Source organism: Rhinoderma darwinii, unplaced genomic scaffold (genome assembly GCF_050947455.1).
Source record: "Rhinoderma darwinii isolate aRhiDar2 unplaced genomic scaffold, aRhiDar2.hap1 Scaffold_4544, whole genome shotgun sequence".
In the NCBI taxonomy this organism is placed as follows: domain Eukaryota; kingdom Metazoa; phylum Chordata; class Amphibia; order Anura; family Rhinodermatidae; genus Rhinoderma; species Rhinoderma darwinii.
In genome coordinates, this window is record NW_027463964.1 from 1 (window position 1) to 13860 (window position 13860).

The 13860-nt window shown below is 45.8% G+C and overlaps 1 protein-coding gene across 1 annotated transcript in view; it reads left to right on the plus strand.

Annotated features, from left to right (window-relative positions):
- Positions 1 to 1585: 1585 nt before the first annotated feature.
- The window catches only part of LOC142717123 (lymphocyte antigen 6E-like), a 29039-nt gene continuing 16764 nt past the window's right edge, over positions 1586 to 13860 (plus strand). The window contains exons 1-2 of the mRNA XM_075848729.1: positions 1586 to 1693; positions 2599 to 2718. Coding sequence (XP_075704844.1) covers positions 1642 to 1693; positions 2599 to 2718 — 172 coding nt within the window. The 5' untranslated portion in view covers positions 1586 to 1641. The remainder of the gene's footprint in view (positions 1694 to 2598; positions 2719 to 13860) is intronic.

Sequence of the window (13860 nt, forward strand, 5' to 3'; positions counted from 1 at the left end):
CCCTCTGTGGATGCTGCCGCTGTGCCCTCTGTGGATGCTGCCGCAGTGCCCTCTGTGGATGCTGCCGCTGTGCCCTCTGTGGATGCTGCCGCAGTGCCCTCTGTAGATGCTGCCGCAGTGCCCTCTGTAGATAATGCAACACACCCCTAGATAAGGCCACAGTGCCCTCTGTAGATAATGCAACACACCCTTAGATAATGCCAGTGTCCTCTTCAGATACTGCCACACACCCACTTGTAGATAATGCCACACTGCCCTCTGTAGAGGCTGCCACAGTGCCCTCTGTAGAGGCTGCCACAGTGCCCTCTGTAGAGGCTGCTACAGTGCCCTCTGTAGAGGCTGCCACAGTGCCCTCTGTAGAGGCTGCTACAGTGCCCTCTGTAGAGGCTGCCACAGTACCCTCTGTACATTCTGCCACAGTGCTCTCCGTAGATGCTGTCACAGTGCCCTCCGCAGATGCTACCACAGTGATGTCAGGGGCTTGTCCAGAGCTGGAGTCTCGGAGCAGAGCCGCTTCTGGCACTCTGCCTGGGATTCCAGCTCTGCTCCTGACATCACTGTCCATATATGGACAGAGATGTCAGGGGCAACCCCAGAGCTGGAGTCCCAGGCAGATCGATAGTAGGCTCTTCCTGGGACTCCAGCTGTGTTCCTGACATCACTGGGACTCCTGCTCTGGGGAAGCCCCTGACATCATTGTCGATGTATGGACAGCGATGTCAGAGGCTTCCCCAGAGTCCCGGAGCAGAGCCGATAATAGCGCTTTTCCCAGGACTCCGCTCTGGGGAAGACCCTGACACACTGTCCACATATGGGCAGCGATGTCAGGGAATTCCACAGAGTCCCGGAGCAGAGCCTGTACTAGCGCTCTGCTCGGGACTCCGGCTCTGGGGAAGCCCCAGACATCGCTGTTCATATGTGGACAGCGATGTCAGGGAATTCCAGAGTCTCAGAGCAGAGCCGATACTAGCGGCTCTGTGTCCCGCGGGCCGCAGATGACAGCCCCAGGGGCCGCATGCGGCCCGCGGGCCGCGTGCTTGAGATCCCTGCTCTAGATCAACATTGCAGGATTTTAGACTGAACTTGATGGATGTGTCTTTTTTCAGCTTGACATACTATGTTACTATTTTACTGTTACTATTTTACTATGATAGGCCACATGCACACGACCATAAAAATGCCCGTAATGACGGGCCGTAATTAAGGCCCGTAATTGCGTGCCCATAGAATTCTATTGGCCACGGGTACCTTCCTGCTTGCGTACGGGAAGGTGCCCGGGCCATTGAAAAATATAGAACATGTCATATTTTGATCCGTAATTACGGCACGGGCAGGCACATAGAAGAATTGAAATTTTTGAATGAAGAGAAGCGGAGAAAATGGCGTCTGAGCGATCATATGACCCTTTTAAGGGGTTTGGACATGATTGTGACATCATTTCCAGCCCCCCTTTTTTTACGGGTCTGTAAATACGGGTTAAAAACGTGTGACAAAGGACTCGTATTTACGGGAGGGATAAAATCTGGTGGTGTGAATGGGGCCTTAGTACGCTGCTATTTGCTGCTGATAGTGACCTCTAATTACAGGTAAGGATCTGAAGAATATCCGCCGTGTATCTCAGCCCTCCACTGACGTACAGCCATGGCCGCCTACACAATCCTCCTCCTGGTCGCTGCGCTCTGTACGGGCACAGGTACGTTTCTGGGCTGTAATCTCTATTATTGTATCTTCAGTAAAGGAAACATTCAATTGAAGTGCAGAAAAGACAGATATAGGAAGACTTTCTCGCCAACGGCTATATTTGTATGTCATGGTTGTTTAGAATCAGTGTTTGGGTCAGAGATGGGAATTTTATTGTATTGTTATTTATGTCTTATTAGTTTATGAAATGTTCTAATGTTATTGTTTTTATTGTTACTTTGGAGCAATGAAATGACTGTTATTCATTTCCCTCCGGGGATCAATAAAGTCTCTCTATATTATCTCATCTATCACACTGCACACCAGAGTCCTGGGTACGAATCTGCACAGCGTTCACATCTTCTCCCCAGGTTTAAATGGCGTGGTCAAAGAAACGCCAAGGTGATGATAGCGAGCAGCCATCGTTGGTGATCTGCGGTTGTAAAATGTGTCCGATATGTGCCAATTTTCTTTTTCACTATCGGGTAAAATGCGCAATAGAAGGAGCGGCAAAAAGTTTAAACTGCTCAGAAGACGAATATTGCTAAAACGATGGGATACAACAAAGATTACGTGATATTTTACTCAGCTTTCTTAGAGTGCTGAAAGACAACTTTACATTGTGATACAAGGTTAGAAATGACATCATTCAGGAGTCTGGGAAAGCTGGATGACAACCCCTATAAGGGTCATATTAATGTCACCCAGCCTTCCCAGAAACAGATCCAAGAAACGTCTCAATTGCGCTCTTCAGACATAAGGATCATTTTTATTGATGTCATTCCTTTTTGTCAGTGGGGCCGTGGCCATTCCGGGCGTTATAAGGCCTGAGCTCCGGTTGGGAGGCAATGCTGGGGATTGTAGGCCCACATTTTCCTGGTCTATTTATTGGATGATTATTTGTTTTGTTTCTTTCAGTTTACACCTTAAGCTGCTACACCTGCACGTCTCAGAACAGCAACACCAACTGCATGACCGCGGCCAACTGCTCCGCCACCGCCACGTCCTGTATGACCTCCGTGGTGTCCGGCGCAATCGGTGAGTGGCACAATCATAGTGTGACTGCTCTTACTGTAGAGATTAAATAGTGTGACTGCTCTTACAGTAGAGGTTCCATAGTGTGACTGCTCTTACAGTAGAGGTTCCATAGTGTGACTGATCTTACAGTAGAGGGTCCATATTGTGACTGATCTTACAGTAGAGGCTCCATAGTGTGACTGCTCTTACAGTAGAGGTTCCATAGTGTGACTGATCTTACAGTAGAGGCTCCATAGTGTGACTGCTCTTACAGTAGAGGTTCCATAGTGTGACTGATCTTACAGTAGAGGCTCCATAGTGTGACTGCTCTTACAGTAGAGGTTCCATAGTGTGACTGCTCTTACAGTAGAGGTTTCATAGTGTGACTGCTCTTACAGTAGAGGTTCCATAGTGTGACTGCTCTTACAGTAGAGGTTCCATAGTGTGACTGCTCTTACAGTAGAGGTTCCATGGTGTGACTGATCTTACAGTAGAGGTTCCATGGTGTGACTGATCTTACAGTAGAGGCTCCATAGTGTGACTGCTCTTACAGTAGAGGTTCCATAGTGTGACTGCTCTTACAGTAGAGGTTCCATAATGTGACTGCTCTTACAGTAGAGTTCCATAGTGTGACTGCTCTTACAGTAGAGGCTCCATAGTGTGACTGCTCTTACAGTAGAGGTTCCATAGTGTGACTGCTCTTACAGTAGAGGCTCCATAGTGTGACTGCTCTTACAGTAGAGGTTCCATAGTGTGACGGCTCTTACAGTAGAGGTTCCATAGTGTGACTGATCTTACAGCAGAGGTTCCATAGTGTGACTGATCTTACAGCAGAGGTTCCATAGTGTGACTGATCTTACAGTAGAGGGTCCATATTGTGACTGCTCTTACAGTAGAGGTACCATAGTGTGACTGCTCTTACAGTAGAGGTTCCATAGTGTGACTGCTCTTACAGTAGAGGTTCCATAGTGTGACTGCTCTTACAGTAGAGGTTCCATAATGTGACTGCTCTTACAGTAGAGGTTCCATAGTGTGACTGATCTTACAGTAGAGGCTCCATAGTGTGACTGCTCTTACAGTAGAGGCTCCATAGTGTGACTGCTCTTACAGTAGAGGTTCCATAGTGTGACTGATCTTACAGCAGAGGTTTCATAGTGTGACTGCTCTTACAGTAGAGGTTCCATAGTGTGACTGCTCTTACAGTAGAGGTTCCATAGTGTGACTGATCTTACAGCAGAGGTTTCATAGTGTGACTGCTCTTACAGTAGAGGTTCCATAGTGTGACTGATCTTACAGTAGAGGCTCCATAGTGTGACCGCTCTTACAGTAGAGGCTCCATAGTGTGACTGCTCTTACAGTAGAGGTTCCATAGTGTGACTGCTCTTACAGCAGAGGCTCCATAGTGTGACTGCTCTTACAGTAGAGGCTCCATAGTGTGACTGCTCTTACAGTAGAGGTTCCGTAGTGTGACTGCTCTTACAGTAGAGGGACCATAGTGTGACTGATCTTACAGTAGAGGTTCCATAGTGTGACTGCTCTTACAGTAGAGGTTCCATAGTGTGACTGCTCTTACAGTAGAGGTTCCATAGTGTGACTGCTCTTACAGTAGAGGTTATATAGTGTGACTGATCTTACAGTAGAGGTTCCATAGTGTGACTGCTCTTACAGTAGAGGTTCTATAGTGTGACTGATCTTACAGTAGAGGTTCCATAGTGTGACTGATCTTACAGTAGAGGCTCCATAGTGTGACCGCTCTTACAGTAGAGGCTCCATAGTGTGACTGCTCTTACAGTAGAGGTTCCATAGTGTGACTGCTCTTACAGCAGAGGCTCCATAGTGTGACTGCTCTTACAGTAGAGGCTCCATAGTGTGACTGCTCTTACAGTAGAGGTTCCGTAGTGTGACTGCTCTTACAGTAGAGGGTCCATAGTGTGACTGATCTTACAGTAGAGGTTCCATAGTGTGACTGCTCTTACAGTAGAGGTTCCATAGTGTGACTGCTCTTACAATAGAGGTTCCATAGTGTGACTGCTCTTACAGTAGAGGCTCCATAGTGTGACTGTTCTTACAGTAGAGGTTCCATAGTGTGACTGCTCTTACAGTAGAGGTTTCATAGTGTGACTGCTCTTACAGTAGAGGCTCCATAGTGTGACTGTTCTTACAGTAGAGGTTCCATAGTGTGACCGCTCTTACAGTAGAGGTTCCATAGTGTGACTGATCTTACAGTAGAGGTTCCATAGTGTGACCGCTCTTACAGTAGAGGGTCCATAGTGTGACTGCTCTTACAGTAGAGGTTCCATAGTGTGACTGCTCTTACAGTAGAATTTTCCATAGTGTGACTGCTCTTACAGTAGAGGGTCCATAGTGTGACCGCTCTTACAGTAGAGGTTCCATAGTGTGACTGATCTTACAGTAGAGGTTCCATAGTGTGACTGCTCTTACAGTAGAGGTTGCATAGTGTGACTGCTCTTACAGTAGAGGTTCCATAGTGTGACTGTTCTTACAGTAGAGGCTCCATAGTGTGACTGATCTTACAGTAGAGGTTCCATAGTGTGACTGCTCTTACAGTAGAGGTTCCATAGTGTGACTGATCTTACAGTAGAGGTTCCATAGTGTGACTGCTCTTACAGTAGAGGTTCCATAGTGTGACTGTTCTTACAGTAGAGGCTCCATAGTGTGACTGCTCTTACAGTAGAGGTTCCATAGTGTGACTGGTCTTACAGTAAAATTTTCCATAGTGTGACTGCTCTTACAGTAGAGGGTCCATAGTGTGACTGCTCTTACAGTAGAGGGTCCATAGTGTGACTGCTCTTACAGTAGAGGTTCCATAGTGTGACTGCTCTTACAGTAGAATTTTCCATAGTGTGACTGCTCTTACAGTAGAGGGTCCATAGTGTGACCGCTCTTACAGTAGAGGTTCCATAGTGTGACTGATCTTACAGTAGAGGTTCCATAGTGTGACTGCTCTTACAGTAGAGGTTGCATAGTGTGACTGCTCTTACAGTAGAGGTTCCATAGTGTGACTGTTCTTACAGTAGAGGGTCCATAGTGTGACTGCTCTTACAGTAGAGGTTCCATAGTGTGACTGCTCTTACAGTAGAGGCTCCATAGTGTGACTGATCTTACAGTAGAGGGTCCATAGTGTGACAGATCTTACAGTAGAGGTTCCATAGTGTGACTGCTCTTACAGTAGAGGGTCCATAGTGTGACTGCTCTTACAGTAGAGGGTCCATAGTGTGACTGCTCTTACAGTAGAGGTTCCATAGTGTGACTGCTCTTACAGTAGAGGTTCCATAGTGTGACTGCTCTTACAGTAGAATTTTCCATAGTGTGACTGCTCTTACAGTAGAGGCTCCATAGTGTGACTGCTCTTACAGTAGAGGTTCCATAGTGTGACTGATCTTACAGTAGAGGTTCCATAGTGTGACTGCTCTTACAGTAGAGGTTCCATAGTGTGACTGCTCTTACAGTAGAGGTTGCATAGTGTGACTGCTCTTACAGTAGAGGTTCCATAGTGTGACTGTTCTTACAGTAGAGGGTCCATAGTGTGACTGCTCTTACAGTAGAGGTTCCATAGTGTGACTGCTCTTACAGTAGAGGCTCCATAGTGTGACTGCTCTTACAGTACAGGTTCCATAGTGTGACTGCTCTTACAGTAGAGGGTCCATAGTGTGACTGCTCTTACAGTAGAGGCTCCATAGTGTGACTGCTCTTACAGTAGAGGTTCTATAGTGTGAATGCTCTTACAGTAGAGGCTCCATAGTGTGACTGATCTTACAGTAGAGGTTCTATAGTGTGACTGCTCTTACAGTAGAGGCTCCATAGTGTGACTGCTCTTACAGTAGAGGTTCCATAGTGTGGCTGCTCTTACAGTAGAGGTTCCATAGTGTGACTGCTCTTACAGTAGAGGTTCCATAGTGTGACTGCTCTTACAGTAGAGGTTCCATAGTGTGACTGATCTTACAGTAGAGGGTCCATAGTGTGACTGATCTTACAGTAGAGGTTCCATAGTGTGACTGATCATACAGTAGAGGTTCCATAGTGTGACTGCTCTTACAGTAGAGGGTCCATAGTGTGACTGCTCTTACAGTAGAGGTTCCATAGTGTGACTGCTCTTACAGTAGAGGTTCCATAGTGTGACTGCTCTTACTGTAGAGGTTCCATAGTGTGACTGCTCTTACAGTAGAGGTGCCATAGTGTGACTGCTCTTACAGTAGAGGTTCCATAGTGTGACTGCTCTTACAGTAGAGGTTCCATAGTGTGACCGATCTTACAGTAGAGGTTCCATAGTGTGACTACTCTTACTGTAGAGGTTCCATAGTGTGACTGCTCTTACTGTAGAGGTTCCATAGTGTGACTGCTCTTACAGTAGAGGTTCCATAGTGTGACTGCTCTTACAGTAGAGGTTCATAGTGTGACTGCTCTTACAGTAGAGGTTTTATAGTGTGACTGCTCTTACAGTAGAGGTTTCATAGTGTGACTGCTCTTACAGTAGAGGGTCCATAGTGTGACTGCTCTTACAGTAGAGGTTCCATAGTGTGACTGCTCTTACAGTAGAGGTTCATAGTGTGACTGCTCTTACTGTAGAGGTTTTATAGTGTGACTGCTCTTACAGTAGAGGTTTCATAGTGTGACTGCTCTTACAGTAGAGGGTCCATAGTGTGACTGCTCTTACAGTAGAGGTTCCATAGTGTGACTGCTCTTACAGTAGAGGTTCTATAGTGTGACTGCTCTTACAGTAGATGTTCCATAGTGTGACTGCTCTTACAGTAGAGGTTCCATAGTGTGACTGCTCTTACAGTAGAGGTTCCATAGTGTGACTGCTCTTACAGTAGAGGTTCCATAGTGTGACTGCTCTTACAGTAGAGGCTCCATAGTGTGACTGTTCTTACAGTAGAGGTTCCATAATGTGACCGCTCTTACAGTAGAGGTTCCATAGTGTGTCTTCTCTTACAGTAGAGGTTCCATAGTGTGACTGCTCTTACAGTAGAGGCTCCATAGTGTGACTGCTCTTACAGTAGAGGTTCCATAGTGTGACTGCTCTTACAGTAGAGGTTCCATAGTGTGACTGCTCTTACAGTAGAGGTTCCATAGTGTGACTGCTCTTACAGTAGAGGTTCCATAATGTGACTGCTCTTACAGTAGAGGTTCCATAGTGTGACTGATCTTACAGTAGAGGCTCCATAGTGTGACTGCTCTTACAGTAGAGGCTCCATAGTGTGACTGCTCTTACAGTAGAGGTTCCATAGTGTGACTGATCTTACAGCAGAGGTTTCATAGTGTGACTGCTCTTACAGTAGAGGTTCCGTAGTGTGACTGCTCTTACAGTAGAGGTTCTATAGTGTGACTGCTCTTACAGTAGAGGTTCCATAGTGTGACTGCTCTTACAGTAGAGGGTCCATAGTGTGACTGATCTTACAGTAGAGGTTCCATAGTGTGACTGCTCTTACAGTAGAGGTTCCATAGTGTGACTGCTCTTACAGTAGAGGTTCCATAGTGTGACTGCTCTTACAGTAGAGGTTCTATAGTGTGACTGCTCTTACAGTAGATGTTCCATAGCGTGACTGCTCTTACAGTAGAGGTTCCATAGTGTGACTGCTCTTACAGTAGAGGTTCCATAGTGTGACTGCTCTTACAGTAGAGGTTCCATAGTGTGACTGCTCTTACAGTAGAGGCTCCATAGTGTGACTGTTCTTACAGTAGAGGTTCCATAGTGTGACTGCTCTTACAGCAGAGGTTCCATAGTGTGACTGCTCTTACAGTAGAGGCTCCATAGTGTGACTGCTCTTACAGTAGAGGTTCCATAGTGTGTCTTCTCTTACAGTAGAGGTTCCATAGTGTGACTGCTCTTACAGTAGAGGCTCCATAGTGTGACTGCTCTTACAGTAGAGGTTCCATAGTGTGACTGCTCTTACAGTAGAGGTTCCATAGTGTGACTGCTCTTACAGTAGAGGTTCCATAGTGTGACTGCTCTTACAGTAGAGGTTCCATAATGTGACTGCTCTTACAGTAGAGGTTCCATAGTGTGACTGATCTTACAGTAGAGGCTCCATAGTGTGACTGCTCTTACAGTAGAGGCTCCATAGTGTGACTGCTCTTACAGTAGAGGTTCCATAGTGTGACTGATCTTACAGCAGAGGTTTCATAGTGTGACTGCTCTTACAGTAGAGGTTCCGTAGTGTGACTGCTCTTACAGTAGAGGTTCTATAGTGTGACTGCTCTTACAGTAGAGGTTCCATAGTGTGACTGCTCTTACAGTAGAGGGTCCATAGTGTGACTGATCTTACAGTAGAGGTTCCATAGTGTGACTGCTCTTACAGTAGAGGTTCCATAGTGTGACTGCTCTTACAGTAGAGGTTCCGTAGTGTGACTGCTCTTACAGTAGAGGTTCTATAGTGTGACTGCTCTTACAGTAGAGGTTCTATAGTGTGACTGATCTTACAGTAGAGGTTCCATAGTGTGACTGATCTTACAGTAGAGGCTCCATATTGTGACTGCTCTTACAGTAGAGGTTCCATAGTGTGACTGCTCTTACAATAGAGGTTCCATAGTGTGACTGCTCTTACAGTAGAGGCTCCATAGTGTGACTGTTCTTACAGTAGAGGTTCCATAGTGTGACTGCTCTTACAGTAGAGGTTTCATAGTGTGACTGCTCTTACAATAGAGGTTCCATAGTGTGACTGCTCTTACAATAGAGGTTCCATAGTGTGACTGCTCTTACAGTAGAGGCTCCATAGTGTGACTGTTCTTACAGTAGAGGTTCCATAATGTGACCGCTCTTAGAGTAGAGGCTCCATAGTGTGACTGCTCTTACAGTAGAGGTTCCATAGTGTGACTGCTCTTACAGTAGAGGTTCCATAGTGTGACTGATCTTACAGCAGAGGTTCCATAGTGTGTCTTCTCTTACAGTAGAGGTTCCATAGTGTGACTGATCTTACAGTAGAGGCTTCATAGTGTGACTGCTCTTACAGTAGAGGTTCCATAGTGTGACTGCTCTTACAGTAGAGGTTCCATAGTGTGACTGCTCTTACAGTAGAGGTTCCATAGTGTGACTGCTCTTACAGTAGAGGCTCCATAGTGTGACTGCTCTTACAGTAGAGGTTCCGTAGTGTGACTGCTCTTACAGTAGAGGGTCCATAGTGTGACTGATCTTACAGTAGAGGTTCCATAGTGTGACTGCTCTTACAGTAGAGGTTCCATAGTGTGACTGCTCTTACAGTAGAGGTTCCGTAGTGTGACTGCTCTTACAGTAGAGGCTCCATAGTGTGACTGATCTTACAGTAGAGGTTCCATAGTGTGACTGCTCTTACAGTAGAGGTTCCATAGTGTGACTGATCTTACAGTAGAGGTTCCATAGTGTGACTGCTCTTACAGTAGAGGTTCCATAGTGTGACTGTTCTTACAGTAGAGGCTCCATAGTGTGACTGCTCTTACAGTAGAGGTTCCATAGTGTGACTGGTCTTACAGTAAAATTTTCCATAGTGTGACTGCTCTTACAGTAGAGGGTCCATAGTGTGACTGCTCTTACAGTAGAGGGTCCATAGTGTGACTGCTCTTACAGTAGAGGTTCCATAGTGTGACTGCTCTTACAGTAGAATTTTCCATAGTGTGACTGCTCTTACAGTAGAGGGTCCATAGTGTGACCGCTCTTACAGTAGAGGTTCCATAGTGTGACTGATCTTACAGTAGAGGCTCCATAGTGTGACTGCTCTTACAGTAGAGGTTGCATAGTGTGACTGCTCTTACAGTAGAGGTTCCATAGTGTGACTGTTCTTACAGTAGAGGGTCCATAGTGTGACTGCTCTTACAGTAGAGGTTCCATAGTGTGACTGCTCTTACAGTAGAGGCTCCATAGTGTGACTGTTCTTACAGTAGAGGGTCCATAGTGTGACTGATCTTACAGTAGAGGTTCCATAGTGTGACTGCTCTTACAGTAGAGGGTCCATAGTGTGACTGCTCTTACAGTAGAGGGTCCATAGTGTGACTGCTCTTACAGTAGAGGTTCCATAGTGTGACTGCTCTTACAGTAGAGGTTCCATAGTGTGACTGCTCTTACAGTAGAATTTTCCATAGTGTGACTGCTCTTACAGTAGAGGGTCCATAGTGTGACTGCTCTTACAGTAGAGGTTCCATAGTGTGACTGATCTTACAGTAGAGGTTCCATAGTGTGACTGCTCTTACAGTAGAGGTTCCATAGTGTGACTGCTCTTACAGTAGAGGTTGCATAGTGTGACTGCTCTTACAGTAGAGGTTCCATAGTGTGACTGTTCTTACAGTAGAGGGTCCATAGTGTGACTGCTCTTACAGTAGAGGTTCCATAGTGTGACTGCTCTTACAGTAGAGGCTCCATAGTGTGACTGCTCTTACAGTACAGGTTCCATAGTGTGACTGCTCTTACAGTAGAGGGTCCATAGTGTGACTGCTCTTACAGTAGAGGCTCCATAGTGTGACTGCTCTTACAGTAGAGGTTCTATAGTGTGAATGCTCTTACAGTAGAGGCTCCATAGTGTGACTGATCTTACAGTAGAGGTTCTATAGTGTGACTGCTCTTACAGTAGAGGCTCCATAGTGTGACTGCTCTTACAGTAGAGGTTCCATAGTGTGGCTGCTCTTACAGTAGAGGTTCCATAGTGTGACTGCTCTTACAGTAGAGGTTCCATAGTGTGACTGCTCTTACAGTAGAGGTTCCATAGTGTGACTGATCTTACAGTAGAGGGTCCATAGTGTGACTGATCTTACAGTAGAGGTTCCATAGTGTGACTGATCATACAGTAGAGGTTCCATAGTGTGACTGCTCTTACATTAGAGGGTCCATAGTGTGACTGCTCTTACAGTAGAGGTTCCATAGTGTGACTGCTCTTACAGTAGAGGTTCCATAGTGTGACTGCTCTTACTGTAGAGGTTCCATAGTGTGACTGCTCTTACAGTAGAGGTGCCATAGTGTGACTGCTCTTACAGTAGAGGTTCCATAGTGTGACTGCTCTTACAGTAGAGGTTCCATAGTGTGACCGATCTTACAGTAGAGGTTCCATAGTGTGACTACTCTTACTGTAGAGGTTCCATAGTGTGACTGCTCTTACTGTAGAGGTTCCATAGTGTGACTGCTCTTACAGTAGAGGTTCCATAGTGTGACTGCTCTTACAGTAGAGGTTCATAGTGTGACTGCTCTTACAGTAGAGGTTTTATAGTGTGACTGCTCTTACAGTAGAGGTTTCATAGTGTGACTGCTCTTACAGTAGAGGGTCCATAGTGTGACTGCTCTTACAGTAGAGGTTCCATAGTGTGACTGCTCTTACAGTAGAGGTTCATAGTGTGACTGCTCTTACAGTAGAGGTTTTATAGTGTGACTGCTCTTACAGTAGAGGTTTCATAGTGTGACTGCTCTTACAGTAGAGGGTCCATAGTGTGACTGCTCTTACAGTAGAGGTTCCATAGTGTGACTGCTCTTACAGTAGAGGTTCTATAGTGTGACTGCTCTTACAGTAGATGTTCCATAGTGTGACTGCTCTTACAGTAGAGGTTCCATAGTGTGACTGCTCTTACAGTAGAGGTTCCATAGTGTGACTGCTCTTACAGTAGAGGTTCCATAGTGTGACTGCTCTTACAGTAGAGGCTCCATAGTGTGACTGCTCTTACAGTAGAGGTTCCATAGTGTGACTGCTCTTACAGTAGAGGTTCCATAATGTGACTGCTCTTACAGTAGAGGTTCCATAGTGTGACTGATCTTACAGTAGAGGCTCCATAGTGTGACTGCTCTTACAGTAGAGGCTCCATAGTGTGACTGCTCTTACAGTAGAGGTTCCATAGTGTGACTGATCTTACAGCAGAGGTTTCATAGTGTGACTGCTCTTACAGTAGAGGTTCCGTAGTGTGACTGCTCTTACAGTAGAGGTTCTATAGTGTGACTGCTCTTACAGTAGAGGTTCCATAGTGTGACTGCTCTTACAGTAGAGGGTCCATAGTGTGACTGATCTTACAGTAGAGGTTCCATAGTGTGACTGCTCTTACAGTAGAGGTTCCATAGTGTGACTGCTCTTACAGTAGAGGTTCCGTAGTGTGACTGCTCTTACAGTAGAGGTTCCATAGTGTGACTGCTATTACAGTAGAGGTTCTATAGTGTGACTGCTCTTACAGTAGAGGTTCTATAGTGTGACTGATCTTACAGTAGAGGTTCCATAGTGTGACTGATCTTACAGTAGAGGCTCCATATTGTGACTGCTCTTACAGTAGAGGTTCCATAGTGTGACTGCTCTTACAATAGAGGTTCCATAGTGTGACTGCTCTTACAGTAGAGGCTCCATAGTGTGACTGTTCTTACAGTAGAGGTTCCATAGTGTGACTGCTCTTACAGTAGAGGTTTCATAGTGTGACTGCTCTTACAATAGAGGTTCCATAGTGTGACTGCTCTTACAATAGAGGTTCCATAGTGTGACTGCTCTTACAGTAGAGGCTCCATAGTGTGACTGTTCTTACAGTAGAGGTTCCATAATGTGACCGCTCTTAGAGTAGAGGCTCCATAGTGTGACTGCTCTTACAGTAGAGGTTCCATAGTGTGACTGCTCTTACAGTAGAGGTTCCATAGTGTGACTGATCTTACAGCAGAGGTTCCATAGTGTGTCTTCTCTTACAGTAGAGGTTCCATAGTGTGACTGATCTTACAGTAGAGGCTTCATAGTGTGACTGCTCTTACAATAGAGGTTCCATAGTGTGACTGCTCTTACAGTAGAGGCTCCATAGTGTGACTGTTCTTACAGTAGAGGTTCCATAATGTGACCGCTCTTAGAGTAGAGGCTCCATAGTGTGACTGCTCTTACAGTAGAGGTTCCATAGTGTGACTGCTCTTACAGTAGAGGTTCCATAGTGTGACTGATCTTACAGCAGAGGTTCCATAGTGTGTCTTCTCTTACAGTAGAGGTTCCATAGTGTGACTGATCTTACAGTAGAGGTTCCATAGTGTTACTGCTCTTACAGTAGAGGCTCCATAGTGTGACTGCTCTTACAGTAGAGGTTCCATAGTGTGACTGCTCTTACAGTAGAGGTTCCATAGTGTGACTGCTCTTACAGTAGAGGTTCCATAGTGTGACTGCTCTTACAGTAGAGGCTCCATAGTGTGACTGCTCTTACAGTAGAGGTTCCGTAGTGTGACTGCTCTTACAGTAGAGG